The 13949-nt window shown below is 40.9% G+C and overlaps 1 protein-coding gene across 1 annotated transcript; it reads right to left on the bottom strand.

The window, feature by feature from the left end:
- Window positions 1-2416: 2416 nt before the first annotated feature.
- Window positions 2417-5048, bottom strand: RMI2 (RecQ mediated genome instability 2). Its single transcript, XM_062588817.1, has 2 exons — window positions 4744-5048; window positions 2417-3263 (listed from the first exon to the last, which is right to left on the bottom strand). The coding sequence occupies exons 1-2, from the start codon at window positions 5027-5029 to the stop codon at window positions 3115-3117; spliced, it is 435 nt and encodes a 144-aa protein (XP_062444801.1). The 5' UTR covers window positions 5030-5048; the 3' UTR covers window positions 2417-3114.
- Window positions 5049-13949: the final 8901 nt, after the last annotated feature.

Genomic DNA, 13949 nt, shown 5'->3' with positions numbered 1-13949 from the left:
GATTTAAGAAATAGCCCAATAGTTAGGATCTACTAATATGTAGACAATATAAGTGGCTCCTCAGATCGTGCATCCTGGCTCATCAGAACCCAGGAACTTCTGCGTCTGTAACTCATGCCCATCATGGTTCACACACACAGGCACACAGCATAGCAACCAGCCTTGCAAGAGAATACAGTGGTTAGTCACTTTTCCAAGTGTTATTTCTAGTACCTACAAGTCACTATTAACATTGCTTTTATTTAGCTCATATACTACAAGGTTCACAGCTGTTTACATATACCATGCAAATGTTTATACCGCAAACCGTTGATGCAGTGCAAACAGAAGCCTTCCTGCAATCCATAGGCATTTTTCCACCCTCTTCAAAAAGTCCAAACAACCAAGCATTTTAGAGCAAGAAAGACCAAGCTTTGACACCGGCACCTCCCTGCTTGAGACACAGGTTTGAGACTGGGAACAGGGAGAATCCACACCACCCAGAAAAAGCAGTGCAGTTCCAAACAAACAGCTTCTTTACAGAGCTGTTACAGGCTGTGCCAAGAGCGAACCTGTCACTCTCCACCCGAGACAAAACCCAGAGACTAGGCATTTCAGTTATAGCCATAAACCTAGGTGATGTAAGTGCCATCAGAGCAACACACAGCCTAATCATCAGCCGCTCAATAGCTAAAGCCCAGTTAAACTCCAAGTCAAGAAATCGCTAGAAGTCATTTATTTAGCAGCTAGACATTCAGCTTTGCTAAGAACTTGTTTTAGTTTTGAGTTCCTAGAAAAGCACTTTTTACTGTGAACTGTCATAAAAGCATCTAATCTTGGCTTTAAAACAATAAAAGCTATTGCACTACTGTTTGTAATTGCAGACCTTTTAGAAGTTAAGCAACAGATTTCTTCTGATCAACTGCCAAACAACATTTATAGCTTCAGACGGATCAAGTATGCAAAATCTTCCAGCGGTTGCAATCAGAATTTATGTTTGGATTTATATGGATAGAAATACAGTTATGAAACACCCCAAATCAAACAATGAAGAGCTCTAGATCTTGTTTACAGTTAAGTAACAGCATTGGACCGGTATGTTAACAACCGATCAGGAAAATTAAAAAAAAAAAAACGAAACACAAAAACCCCAAACACACAAAGTTTAACTGACGCATGAGCCTCTGGATAACAGAATGTGGTAAAGGATGCAGAGAAATCCTCCACAAATCCAAATCAGCAATATTTAATCAACCCTCAGGAAACATAACTTTCAAGATGCATTATGTGAATAGCCATCATTCCCAGATGGATTAACAGCAGATTAATCCATGCCTTGTAACTGCTGCCTTGTATATTAACTAACTATAACAAGGCTATAAACCATAGTTAATTCTGCTGTAGATTTACTGACACCACCACAGATGCGAAAGGGCTTTTAGCTCTTATTTCCAGGATTTTCCTGCCTAGCTAGAATGCATGCCAAGGTGAACTTGGTTTGGAATGAACTTCAGGTTCCTGGCCTGAGAAGCATTCAGATGGAAGAGTAGCTACCTACTGCCAGCTAAACATGGTTGTCAGCCAATATGCTGACAGCATGGATTGTTTCTGAAAGGCTACAGGAATCCACAAATAGATTTTTGCCCAATACTACCATAATGTCAAAATTCTGTAGGTACATTTGTCTTGGCATCTCATCATCAAGGCCTCATAGCACAGGATTTCCATTGTACATCTGCCTCAGAGGTTGCCTGGTTTGGAATGCTAAACTCAACGATGGAAATTTGTACCTGTTTAAAAAAAAAAATCCAAAAATGAATACTTAATCTTTAAAGCTCTCACCTAAAGGTCTACTTAAAGATAGTAATTAATTTCCATATGATCTGAAAACAATCCCACAATTTTAATGTAATTATCACTACCCTAATCTTGTCTTAAATTAATTGTATAGGACAGAATTAGAGGAAATTTTCCCTTCATATATGCAAGAGCTAATATACATCCTAACTGGATTGCTAATCTCCTTCTTCGAAACTACAAAGTTATACCACGTGGATAATGCAGTGCTTTACTTAGGACTCAAATTCTCTTCAGAGAAACATAATGTTTGGAAAATAAGAGTAATATCAGTTCTGCTTTTTTCCAGAGAGCTTGTTTTGATTTCATAGCATTACTTTTTACAGGAAGAGGTAAAAAAAATGTAAAAATAAATAAATTTAATAACTACTTAAATGACTAAAAATAGCATACACTGGAACAAGAAAGGAAACGTTCATATAGAGAAGTGCACTTAGACTTGGTAATCTTATTTTGTGAGATGGTAAAAGTATTTGCATCTTGAACCTGGAGGACCTGTTCCAAGGAATTCTGCATCACATCTTTTCACTTCATTTCACTTCACTGGAACACGTGGGTTATTATTGTACCACTTTCAGTATTTCAGAAACACAGAAACCAGACAGGTATTTAATACAAGGCTATGCCTACAATCAGAAACAGACACCTGTCTTACAAGTCTGATACTGTCATGGTTATTACAGAAAGAAAAAACACGGACCAAGTTATTTCCAACCACAGTCTAAATGGACTCAAACACATTCTGCCTTCATTCCATGTAGTTCGAGTTCACATAGTTCCATCAAGTTCACCCTCGTAATGTAAGTAAGTTCTGTGCAGCTTTTGCTGCCAAGAATGCATCACTGTAAGAGTGACTACGTTTAAACTCATGATCCTAGAAACATCAACATATGTAAAAACATGTAATATTCATGGCAACACAGATATGTTACCTGGAATGAAGCAAATTAATGTTTATTTGAGCAATATGATTTAATCTGCTGGTATAAGAAGAGATTGTGAAACAGGACATGGACATCATGAACACTACCACCCGTGCACAGGTCTCAGCCTAACTCTGAGCCTGACTTCTCTCTGACGTTTACTCCAAGGTAAGTGGTTGTTGTTTGGGCTCTAATTAGTTATACCATTTTTCTTTAAACAGACATTATATATTTTTAAAATCCATCATTCTCAGTCTACATTTGAAACCACATATACTCAGAACAGCCCAATTCTCTGCATAATAACTAAGCAAAAAATCACATTTCCAATTCTTTCGGGCAGAAGAAAAAGCTTCTAGGGCATGACTCTGTGCAAATCCTCTACTTCAAGGCTCCACATATTCTTATGCACTGGATTTTCAGAAAGATCAGTCATCTTTATTGCTCGAAGAAGAGGTTCAGGATTGCAGGACCTCACCAGACCCATCACCATTACATACTTCCCTGAAAAACAAACAAAATACCATGAAATTAACTGGTGTATTTTCTTTCTTTCTTTTTTTAAGGAAGAATGCAAAATATTTAAAAACAAGTAGTTAAATAGTTGGAAGTAAAGATGTCAATATTTGCAAGAAAGCTCATAGAAGGAACTAAGACTGCTTAGCACGAAATTTGAGGAAAAGACGTTGTTATCTGTGTGGCTAAGACTAGTTTATCATATATTTACTTATAATGTTACAGACTACCAAACCTTTCTACTTCTAACCGATCATTATATATATGGCTGAAAACAACTCCTACCCATAAATATATGCAGAGGATTTATCCCAGAAGCATCTAAGCCCAAGTAACATAGGAAGTACTAGACTGATCTTAGGTGAACACCCACAAATGCATCAGTACATAGTAGATTTTCTACATACAGCCAACAGCTTCTCCTTATATTACAGGAGTGGAGAAAGAGTGGATTTAGACCACTGAAAGTTAAGGAAAGTGAGTATTTGGCATCTGAACTCCTTGGATGCTGCAGTCCAGAACTTGCTCCATTTTACTTCACTTAACAGCGCTGGTGAAGGAAGAAAAGAAAGGCGAACTCTGGTCCCGGCCTCACAACGCAGGCTAAGTACTCCAGCTCAATTAAACTTTTCCTGCCACTTTGGAGACCTGAGAACAGGCCCTACCCTTACTATAGCTCACATGTGAGGACAACACAAGTCTCATTACTAGTAACTACCCACACGTCCCCCTTCCCTAGCACATGCTGCTCGCTCTAGCACCACTACAGCAGCATGGCCTTTCCAGGATGCCGCCTCTCTGAGCAAGGGCTACCTGTGAGCACAGCCTGTCTGCAGCTGTGCGAGCCCAGTGTGGCCCCAGAAGCTCACCATGTGCAACAGGCACAGAGGAAGCTGGAGGAGCATTCCCAGCATGTATGTTCCCAGTGGCACACAGGCCATAGGAGTCTCCTGCCTCCAGCCTGTAGGCATATCCACAAGAAGCGTGGTGCAAGCGCCTATTACAAAATGGAACAGATGCATGCACCCCGCATAGGGCACCCTACCTACCTCCGTGCCCATTCGTACGCTCCTGCCCCATGGAGAGCACAGAATTCCCTGAGCCATCCTCATCCCAAGTGTGTGCGCAAGGGTGCCTACACACCCCGGGCACACACTGCAGTGTGTGTGTGTAAGCATCTGTGTCCCTGCACCCCCTAAGCATGCCACATCTGTGTGTGTGCCACATGGGGGGGGGCGTCCCATGCCTCTGTGGGGGCCTCAATGGCCCGTTTTTGGCCCGTTCCCTCCCTGGGGAGGGAGACGCACAATGTGCAAGGAGGGCCTGCAACACCCGAGGTGGGGGGCACAACGCCGAGGGGGCCCCAATGCCCGGGGGGGGGCATACCTCCGGGGGGATCCCCACAACGCCGGGGGGGGGCCTCGTCCGGGACCCCCGGCGTCCCCTGCCTCTTCCCGCCAGCCGGTACCTGCGCTGAGGCAGGGCCGCCCCTTGGGCACCTCCTCCACCCCCAGCACCGTGAAGGTGCCGCTGGCGTCCTCCAGCCGGGCCGAGCCGCCGCCGCCGCGCTCCACCTCCAGCACAGTGCCCTGCATCCACACAGCCCGCAAGCGCAGCGGGGCCCGGCCCGCCTCCGCGCGGCCCAGCTGCCACGTCCCGCCGGCGCCCCGCTCGGCGCCCCGCAGCTGGGCAGCCAGCACCTTCACGGGCGGCCCCAGCGCCTCCACGGGCGGCCCCAGCGCCTCGCCCGCCATGCTGCCGCCGCCGGGGGCGGGCGGAGGGCGGGGAGCGGCGCGCGCCCCGCCCCGCGAGACGTCGTTGGCGCCAGCAGCCGCCAACGGCCGTAACGGTCGCCGCGCGCGCCGCCTCACGGGAGCGGCGCCGCAGCGAGGAAGGCTCCGGGCCGCAGTCTCCTGAGTTACCCTAAAGTCAATAGAGGGAAAGTGCTGTCTTTGTTGTGGTTATTTGACGGTATCCTCTTCGCTCGCTTTTATTTACGCATAAACGGTAGCGTTCCCCGGTAAAACGCTCGGTGGCGTTTCTGGCAGTGGCCAGAGCTGCTCACTGACAGCACTGGTGAAAGGCTCAGTCAGCAAGCACGCATCTAATCAAAGGAGATAGTAACGCAGATACTCCCTTCCTATGAACTGTGCACTGATGCACATAATCAGCTCATCTACTTAACTTTCTCTGTTAAAAGCAAGAATTGCTTCTATGGAAAAATAAGGAAGTAATAGAGGTTAGCTAATCTTTGATGCAAATTACAAACAGGAAAAGCCAATACTGGATAATTCACCTGCTCCCAGCAAACCACCTATGTGTAGATACTGCAGTAGCCATAGTTTGAGACTTGCTGAATAAACAATCTGTAATTCATTCAACTACTTCACAACTATCTCCAGACCAACATACACCCCTTTTCCACTGATTATTTTATTAAAAGCCTCTCCAGCGTTTTATGCTACCTGGTTCACATTTCACCCTAATTTAAGTCAGGAATTACTCCTTTTCACGCAAAAGCTAGTATAAATCCGATTCAGTGACTTGGTTTGAGCAGGAGATTTCCCTTGCTGTGTCTCAGCTTTGTTTGCGTGAAGACTCCCTGGAGACTTGCCCCCAGCCCAGGCTACGTTAGTGTAAAGCTCGCCTCCGCCAAGGCTGCTGGGGCCATCCAAGGTCTTTTCTCAAGGCATTTCTTCACTGCTTAGCAAGAAAAATAATCATTTCCATTATCTACTGTTTAGCTGATTTAAATCCTCTAGTTTCATGAGAAAAGAGCAAGCTAATATGCATGCTGATTTTCTCAGCGATGCTTTCAAGATTTTTTTTTTTTTTTTTTTTTTTTTGTATATACTTACATGGAAATCATGATCATAACACACTGAAAGCAGGGGCAGCCCTCAGGCTGGAAGCACCGCCTTTAATTCCAAGGCCTTTAAGCATTTGTTTTCTTTTGCATCTGTTTATATTACAGACAGGCTAATTCACTTTGCCTCAATTTGAAATCCCTGAAATGCTGTGGTTTCCTTTGGGTGGGTGGGTTGATATTTCATTTAGAAAATAAGCCAAGAAATAAGCTAATGGAAAGGCAGGCAAATGGAACAAAGAAAAGTAACAGAATCACGAAAACCAAGGGAACTGATTCTTCAGTTTCACCATTTTTGTTACATGCAAAGGTTAACATCAATAAAAATACATATGGAACTGACATTCCTGCAATCATTCTTATTTAAAGCAGATTTTGTGCTCTATTTAAAATAGCTAGTTACTTTATTAAAAAAAAAAAAAAAAAAAAAAGTTTGTTTCGGGCAGCAAAATAGATCCAAAATCCTTTTTTCCCCCTACTCACTCATCATATATTATGAATTGTGTACTCAGAATATCTTTTTTTTTTTTCCATAGAGATTTTCTGTTTAGAGACATTCTCTAAATGGGCCCTGTTTGCTTTTATAGTGTAAGGAAGCAGTTAACTTTTTGCTACCATTTACAGTAAGGATAAAAGCTAATATTGGTAATAACAATAAAAACACTGACATCCAAGCACAGCCATTTCGATACAGAATCAGGTAATCTGGCAATCAAATTGTATGGCTTACAGGAATAGAAAGACATTAGATAGTTACTGTATATGAATGCAAAATTTGAGCTAGGCTTACAGGAGGAGAACATTTGTAATTTATGCCCCTAAGCTACAGTGACTTGACAGCATCAATATTTCGTTTCACATAAAAAAAAATTAAATGTGCCAAATATTGATAAAAGTATTGTATTTCTATTTGTTACTGTATAATAGGAGAGCCCTAATCCTTATTAAACCATTAAGTTTGTAGATGATGGCAAGACCCCTAGGCGAGTGTAATCTGCAGGAGAGACTGAAGGTCCCTTTTAAAGATTTTCCCTAGAGAAATCACGTCAGAAGAGCAGAAGTGATGGTAAGCTAAACCAAGCATTTTTTCCCCATAACCAGAAAATCCTTTCTCTTTGGTAAAAAGCTGTTATACTGAACTATTTACAAAGTTCTTATCAAAGTACTGCCTGGGTCAATGTGGAGACACATTTTGTAGCTAAGCGAAAACTATGATACCTCCAGAGAAAGTGTTTCCTGGAGCTGATCCTACAGAGAACATATCCCAAGCTAATGGTAGCAGAGGAAACTCAGCATATAGTCGGGAGAGGCAGCGACAAGTTGTAAATTACACTAGATTAAATTTGAGTGCATATTCAGATTGGAGAGAGATTTCGGGTTGTGCAGATTAAAAAGAAGAGAGCAGTCTTCTGCCAGCTACTGCCATGTGTGCCAGTCTTTGAACCACTCTTCAAGGACATTATTTCTCTCACTAACATGCACCTGAGAGAGGATGATGCAGTTATGGCAGGAGTTTAAAAAAAATCAGACAAGGTGTGGATAAGATGAGATAGTTCAATATGTAGCAGGAGCCAAGTTCTCCCTCACTTACTCCAGCAATTTTGTTTGTATGATGTCAAGTGAACTTAGAAAAGAATTTGACCCAAGATTTCCACAAAAAGCTATTGCCAAAGAAGCAGCACCATGAACACTTTTCTGTCCAGTTCATACCTTGTTACCCTCTCACTTTTAACCGACTGCACTGCTTAAAATGAAAGCAATTCTCTGTTCCCAATCTTTGCTAAAAGGAAAAGGCTGGTTTTACACAATAAGGAAATCCTTCTTTGCCTTGGGCAAAAGTTGTGAGATTTTTAGTCTTTCACTCTACCTCCAAAGAGTTTTTAAACAGCTCTGTCCTAGCCCACTGTTTAATGTGTGCAGAAAAGCACCTTGAGTTTATTTCTTTCTCTTCCCTAATACCCCAAAGTCACCAACTAGACTTTGGACAGGCTTTCTTTTTTGTTTGTTTATTTTTTATTTTTTAGATTTGGAATCCAAGTAATTAAGAACTTAGCATTTTTGAATATTTGTGTTAGAAACAGGACTACCTGGATGCTCCACAGATGAACTGAAGGAAAACTATGAAGCATATAATGGAGCTGATAAATACACAGATCAAAACAGGCCCACAGATGTAAAACAGGTACTAGAGAAATGCTTTCCATGGCAACCCTGAAACTGTAAGGCTTTGGGCATGAGGAACCCAGGCCCTGCAGCCCTCCACCTCTGCGTCCTACTGGGAGGTCCTGCAAAGCATTATTAGCCCATGCAGACACTGGCTGCGCACAGTCACAGAATAAACAATGAAGTAACATGACTGCATCTTTTATATCCTTCTGCAGTAAAAGGAAGCAGCATATAGGAGCTAAGTATGACAGAAGCATGATAAGATTTTATACAATGCATTTGTATAAAAATGCATTACTCTAAATGAGAAAAAGGATCTGAAACAAACCATCTTCCTTTTCCTGGTAACCATCTGAGACTTAATTGGAGGAATGCCTGTGGCACAGATGAGGAACTGCAAAGTTTCTCCTTTAGGAGCTCCATCCTGGTTTATGTGTATTTTCTTACATTGCACAAGACATACTGAACTATACAAAACAATGACAAGATTACAAAATGCAGTAGCTTCCTGGTGTTTGTTGTGTACCGTACAAAAGATGCAATGTGGACACACCAAATCTGGGGAAAACATTCTCATCCTTCAGGGGAATTTTCTGGCTTTCTCTTCATTGATTTTTAATTCGTTATTTTAAGTTAATGGGTTAACAGATAGAAATTAATGGGATGAAAGTCAGACATATTTGCCTCCCTAATCTGAACTTCTGCTCCATGTAATTTCTGCTTCAGGACTGATTAGTCTGACATATAGATGCTATGTATGTATGTTCTGCCAGCCATTTTAAAAGACTTGGAACCTGGCAAGTCATATGTTGAAACATGAAAGCTCCAGGTGAAACCTGCCAAAGTTTTAGTTAAAGGGTAGCTCTGAATAAGTGAAATTTTAAAAGTTCCTTGAACAAGGCAGGTAAAAGTGAGCAATACAAGTAATAATAACAACAGTAAGAGTAATAATAGCTATCAAATGATGGGCTACCAAAACTATGAAAGTCACTCTAAGGTAAAATGAACCAACTCTGACATGAATGATATCCAGTGCAGCATTCAGGCCCCTTTCCTCCTTTGTCCCTCTCAGTTACCATACACCCCTTCCACATGGTAGCCTACAGGCTGTGAGAACTGTTGAGATACTGGTAGCCTACAGGCTGTGAGAACTGTGAGATACTCCGCAACTTAGCTGACTCATTCCGTTTACAGAGAATATTTAGAGGAAATGCTTACAGAGCTCCAGTCACTTTCTGCAGAAGTGGGAGTCACCTATTTAGTCTTTTCCACGCTATACATATGCTGGTATGTAATGAAATAAATTTGTGTTCTATGGAATATAACTATGACACAATTAAAGGAATAAAAAGGAGAATTAATCGTAGATTTATTTTACCAGTGTTTGTGCTGCTCTGGATGTAGTCTGTAAAGCTGGCTTCCAGATGAACTGATTCAAACTCCTGTATCAGCAACAACAACAACAAAAAAGAACTCTTTTTAAACAGAAAATATGAATGGCATCCAAAATGTTAAATCTTTCATATTGACTGAAGTGAAGCCAGTAGCTAGTAGGCTTTAGCGAGTCAAGCTTTCTGGCTACATTTCACTTCATACAAGAATTGGTTGTTTAGGAGAAGCCTAGCAAGAAGAGCCACCGTAACCAGCATAGGGGGATACAGACAAGCACCAAGACTCCCTTGATTGCAGCTGGCTTTACATAACTGTACTTTGATTAGCATCAGCAGCATCCAGTTTATCCAGTGGCAGTGAGAATAGAATCATTCTCCCAAAGAGGAGCAGGCAGAAGAATGGCATTTCATTTTCAAAAAATTAAATTCTGAGGCATCAAATACTAGAAAAAAGTACATAAAGGCCATTAAGAGTTGCACTCATTTCAGAGCATGCATCAGCACTGCTGTATTCAAGATCTGTTCTAACATGCATGAAATAAATGTATAGTGGTTAGTACAGAGAGGTAAGACCTTTTACTAATAGTCAAATTTGCAAGCAGTCATCATCTTTTTCAGGTCCAGCCAAAGTACAATCTCTCCCTATAAGCCTCCTGTTGTTTAAACTGAAGCCATGACAACACCATCAGTCAAATTAACTTAAAATTAACAAAATATTAGAACCGAATTAAAAGGAGTTCAAAGTTTTAGTAAAATAACTCAGGAATTTTATACTAATCTCACACTCAGCACACACCTACATTAATTCAGGAAAAAACTTTTGGAAGGTTAAGACAAACATCAAGCTATTTGAGGAGGAAAGGTGGAAGTGAGCCTGCAAGGACTCATAGGGAGCAAGAGACGAGGAAGCCTACATCTCTGCTGTGATGCAAAGGAGTATTTTGCAGAGTCTTCAGCAGACAGGCATTGAGTACATAGCAGCTACGGTGGCAGCTACAGGTCAAGCAGTCACGCAGACCAATCAGCTGGCATATTTCTCTCTTTCCTAATCACTGAGAAATTGTATAAAAAGTAAATATTCTTCACTACTACAAATGCTTCAGTCAATGTTTTGTACCCATATTCCCTTCCTGAATTGTTGAATAAAACTATTTTTTACGTGATCTATAGAACATCAACTTGGAATATCATTTAAGTCACAAGACACGGTAAGGAAAGGAGAACTATATAAACTCCTTTTAGAGTAATCACATTTTATTTTGAGATCAGACAATCTCCATGTAAAACGTCTGTATTTATTTTCTATGAAAGCCTCTGACTAAAATTTTGCCCACATGCTTGCCTGTGGATGCTTGATAGAAAGGACACAGAAGTGACTGTCTCCTGAGTCACCAGTGTTAAGGGTAGCACTAGAAAGAAGAGCAGAAATGGCCTTGTCTGCGAAGAGAGCTGCTCAGTGCTGACCAGAAAGGCACTGGTGTAGCTTCAGAAAGCAAAAGACAGCATCAAAGCTGAAGGCATGACTTTGTCCAGCACTTCTCTGTAGCAGGAAAGCAGAGCATGAATTTAGAAGGAACAGCTGAATGACTGGAAAAGCTCAAATATGAAAACGAGGAAATAAACAGCAGTAAAACTTTTGATTAAATCTACTCATTAAACCCCCTTGCATATTTTTATGTATTCAGATGGACTGGGGCCTATATTAGCTTGTTTTTCACTTCCTTACATGTTTGGTGCATATCATGTAAAGCATTGTTCAAAAATGCAGGTAGTTACAAATTTAGAATGTATTTATTACTTTAAGAGATATAATTAGCAGATCATCCACTTGATTACTGGCATGGATGAACAAATGTTGTAATAACACAATAGTGTTAATTTTGGATGAAAGCTGCATTAGTGTATAGGGCTATACAAGGCCCATGTATCTCTCAGTATGTCTGCTGGAAGATAAAAAATGGTAAATAAACTCAGGGAATTCTTGCTAAATGAGAAGATATAATGTATAATTGCTGAAATATGCTTTTACAATCTCAGGCTTCTTTCTGGGTTTGATTTATTAGAAAAAAATCAAAGCACACACTTCTGCATGAGCCAACTAGGAGACATCTCATCAGTTCAGCTTAGAAGACCTCTATGATTCATGTGGAAATGTCACATTTTAAGATATATTTTGACATTAAAATGTTGCAAATTGCCTCCATTTCTTGATTTAAGTGATTTTAATCCTAAGTCCTAGTTTGTATGCTGTATACAGATATTAAACATTTTTCTGAAGCTCTCCAGACTGATTAAGAATCATGTCTTTCCACTAAGTCCAGAATAAGCAGGGTCAAATATGAACTTGATGGAATGAAGGTTAGCTTTTCATTGCCAGCATTCTAGGTCTTGAACAACTGTCACTGATAATTGATCCATAAGTACTGTATTATATACATTATCCAGAGACAGGAATTTGGGGGCTGGTACTCAGTTTCTGTTAAGGAATATATGTCTACTAGTGCTAAAAGATGTTCATTAGCTCATTCCAGTGAGAATCTAGACCTTGTCTTATGAACTAAATAGGAAAACAAAATGAATCAGAGGAACATAAGAAATAATTGTGAAAAGGACCCACTCCAAAGGAAAATATTAAATTCACTTCTAATGTATGTGTAATGTGACCTTTCTATTATGCTTGTGATTAGGACTGTAATACAAAAAATTACCTGAATAAATGTAAATAATTATTAGTAAATGGCATTCAAAATATGTTTTGAGTTTTGTTTTGCTGGATGGCTAAAACATACATAGTTGTGCAACCTAACAGCTATTTTTAAATGTAGCTTTTTATACAGCAGTCTTTTAAACCGAACAAAAAAACTTAGACTTGAAATTCTAGGACAATCAAAAACCAGGATGTTTCTTCAAGGATTCAAAATTATTGAAACCAGTAACTTGGCAAGCTTCTGGCTTGTCATGAAAAGCAGCAAAAAATGATAAGCACAAAACCAGCAGGCCTTACTTTCAGAACCTGAGGAACAGGCTTGCAGTGGTGCACACTGCTATGAAAGCCAACAGTATCCACAATAGGAACTGTGAATAATTTAAGAGCCATGTAGGAGACTGGAGTATAGCCAGTCTCTTAAGATTCATGGAAATGTCAAATAACATGAAGTGGTTGTGCACAGCAGGCACAAAAACATGCACACATTTTTGCTTTCAGCTTTGCAGTTTTGATGTCCCAAACATCAACCACTTAAATTCAAATAATTTACAGTCCTGTACAGGGACATTTGAAGATCCGTGGCTCTGTCTGAGCTGATATGAATTTCAAGAAATAGACACCTCAGAATGGAAAAGGCCAGCACACAATCTCGGATTTGCAAGGCAAACCTGGCTGGAGCGCTGGAGCTCCGTTGCCAGTTACAGCCTCATTTACAGGAAACTGCAAGGTGAAAGTGAAAGGGATACAGCAGTTTCTTTTTCTTGACTACAGATCTCTGTACTTGAACCAGATCTTATCTGTAGTCTTTTAAAATGTAACACAGTGATCACTAGCAAACTGATTACTAGCAAACATTACCAACAGATTGGGTATTATTGCTTTCATTGTTTTCATAGATTTTAAGAGAAAGAGAACTATGATCTTCTGGTTCAGGCCATTGTTTGACGGAGCCCACCAATTTGGCTGCATTTTGGTACCTTGGAGGAGGTCCTCCCATGTCAGGAGCTCGGGGGGGGGCTGGTTCACCCCTGAACACAAGGTGCTCCAGGACCCACCAGAGGACCCAAAAGGTGGCAGCTCCGGTCAGGTATGGTATCCACACTCTCTCAGGTGATGCATTCGCTTTCTCACTCATCTTTGCCAAATCAGTGAACATCTGGGTGATGACAAAAATATCCTCTGGTGCCCTCGTTTTCCTCCATCCAAGATGGTTAACTACGGTTAACCACATTGATAAAAGAATTCCTAGTTCAGGGCAGACATCTTTCAGATGGGAGTAGGCTGGCCTCAGTTACTCCTTCCCATTTCCACTGCTCCCCCTGTCTTGGTAAAATCAAACATTCAGGTATATAGGTGAGATGCAGCATACTTTGGCTGTCCAGTTAAATTACAACATAGGCTACCTGCAAAAAAAGCACTGTTCTCTCTCAGTCTATGCATTTTTCTGTCTTGAGCTCTGGTCTAAGAGGTTTGTAGTGCCTTCTGAGAAATGCTACGTGCTTTAAGCTTTTCTTGGTATCAGCCAAAGTAAAAGTTGTAAGTAA

The sequence above is a fragment of the Rhea pennata genome, chromosome 15 (assembly GCF_028389875.1).
Source record: "Rhea pennata isolate bPtePen1 chromosome 15, bPtePen1.pri, whole genome shotgun sequence".
NCBI classification, from domain to species: Eukaryota; Metazoa; Chordata; class Aves; order Rheiformes; family Rheidae; genus Rhea; species Rhea pennata.
Note: the sequence above shows the minus strand (reverse complement) of the source record. Positions and strands in the feature narration are given on the sequence as shown.

Coding starts and splice junctions, on each gene's coding strand:
- RMI2 (XM_062588817.1), bottom strand. CDS start 5,029: ATGGCGGGCGAGGCGCTGGGGCCGCCCGTGGAGGCGCTGGGGCCGCCC. Junction 3,264..4,743: donor GCGGCCCTGCCTCAGCGCAG/GTACCGGCTGGC, acceptor TTTGTTTTTCAG/GGAAGTATGTAATGGTGATG.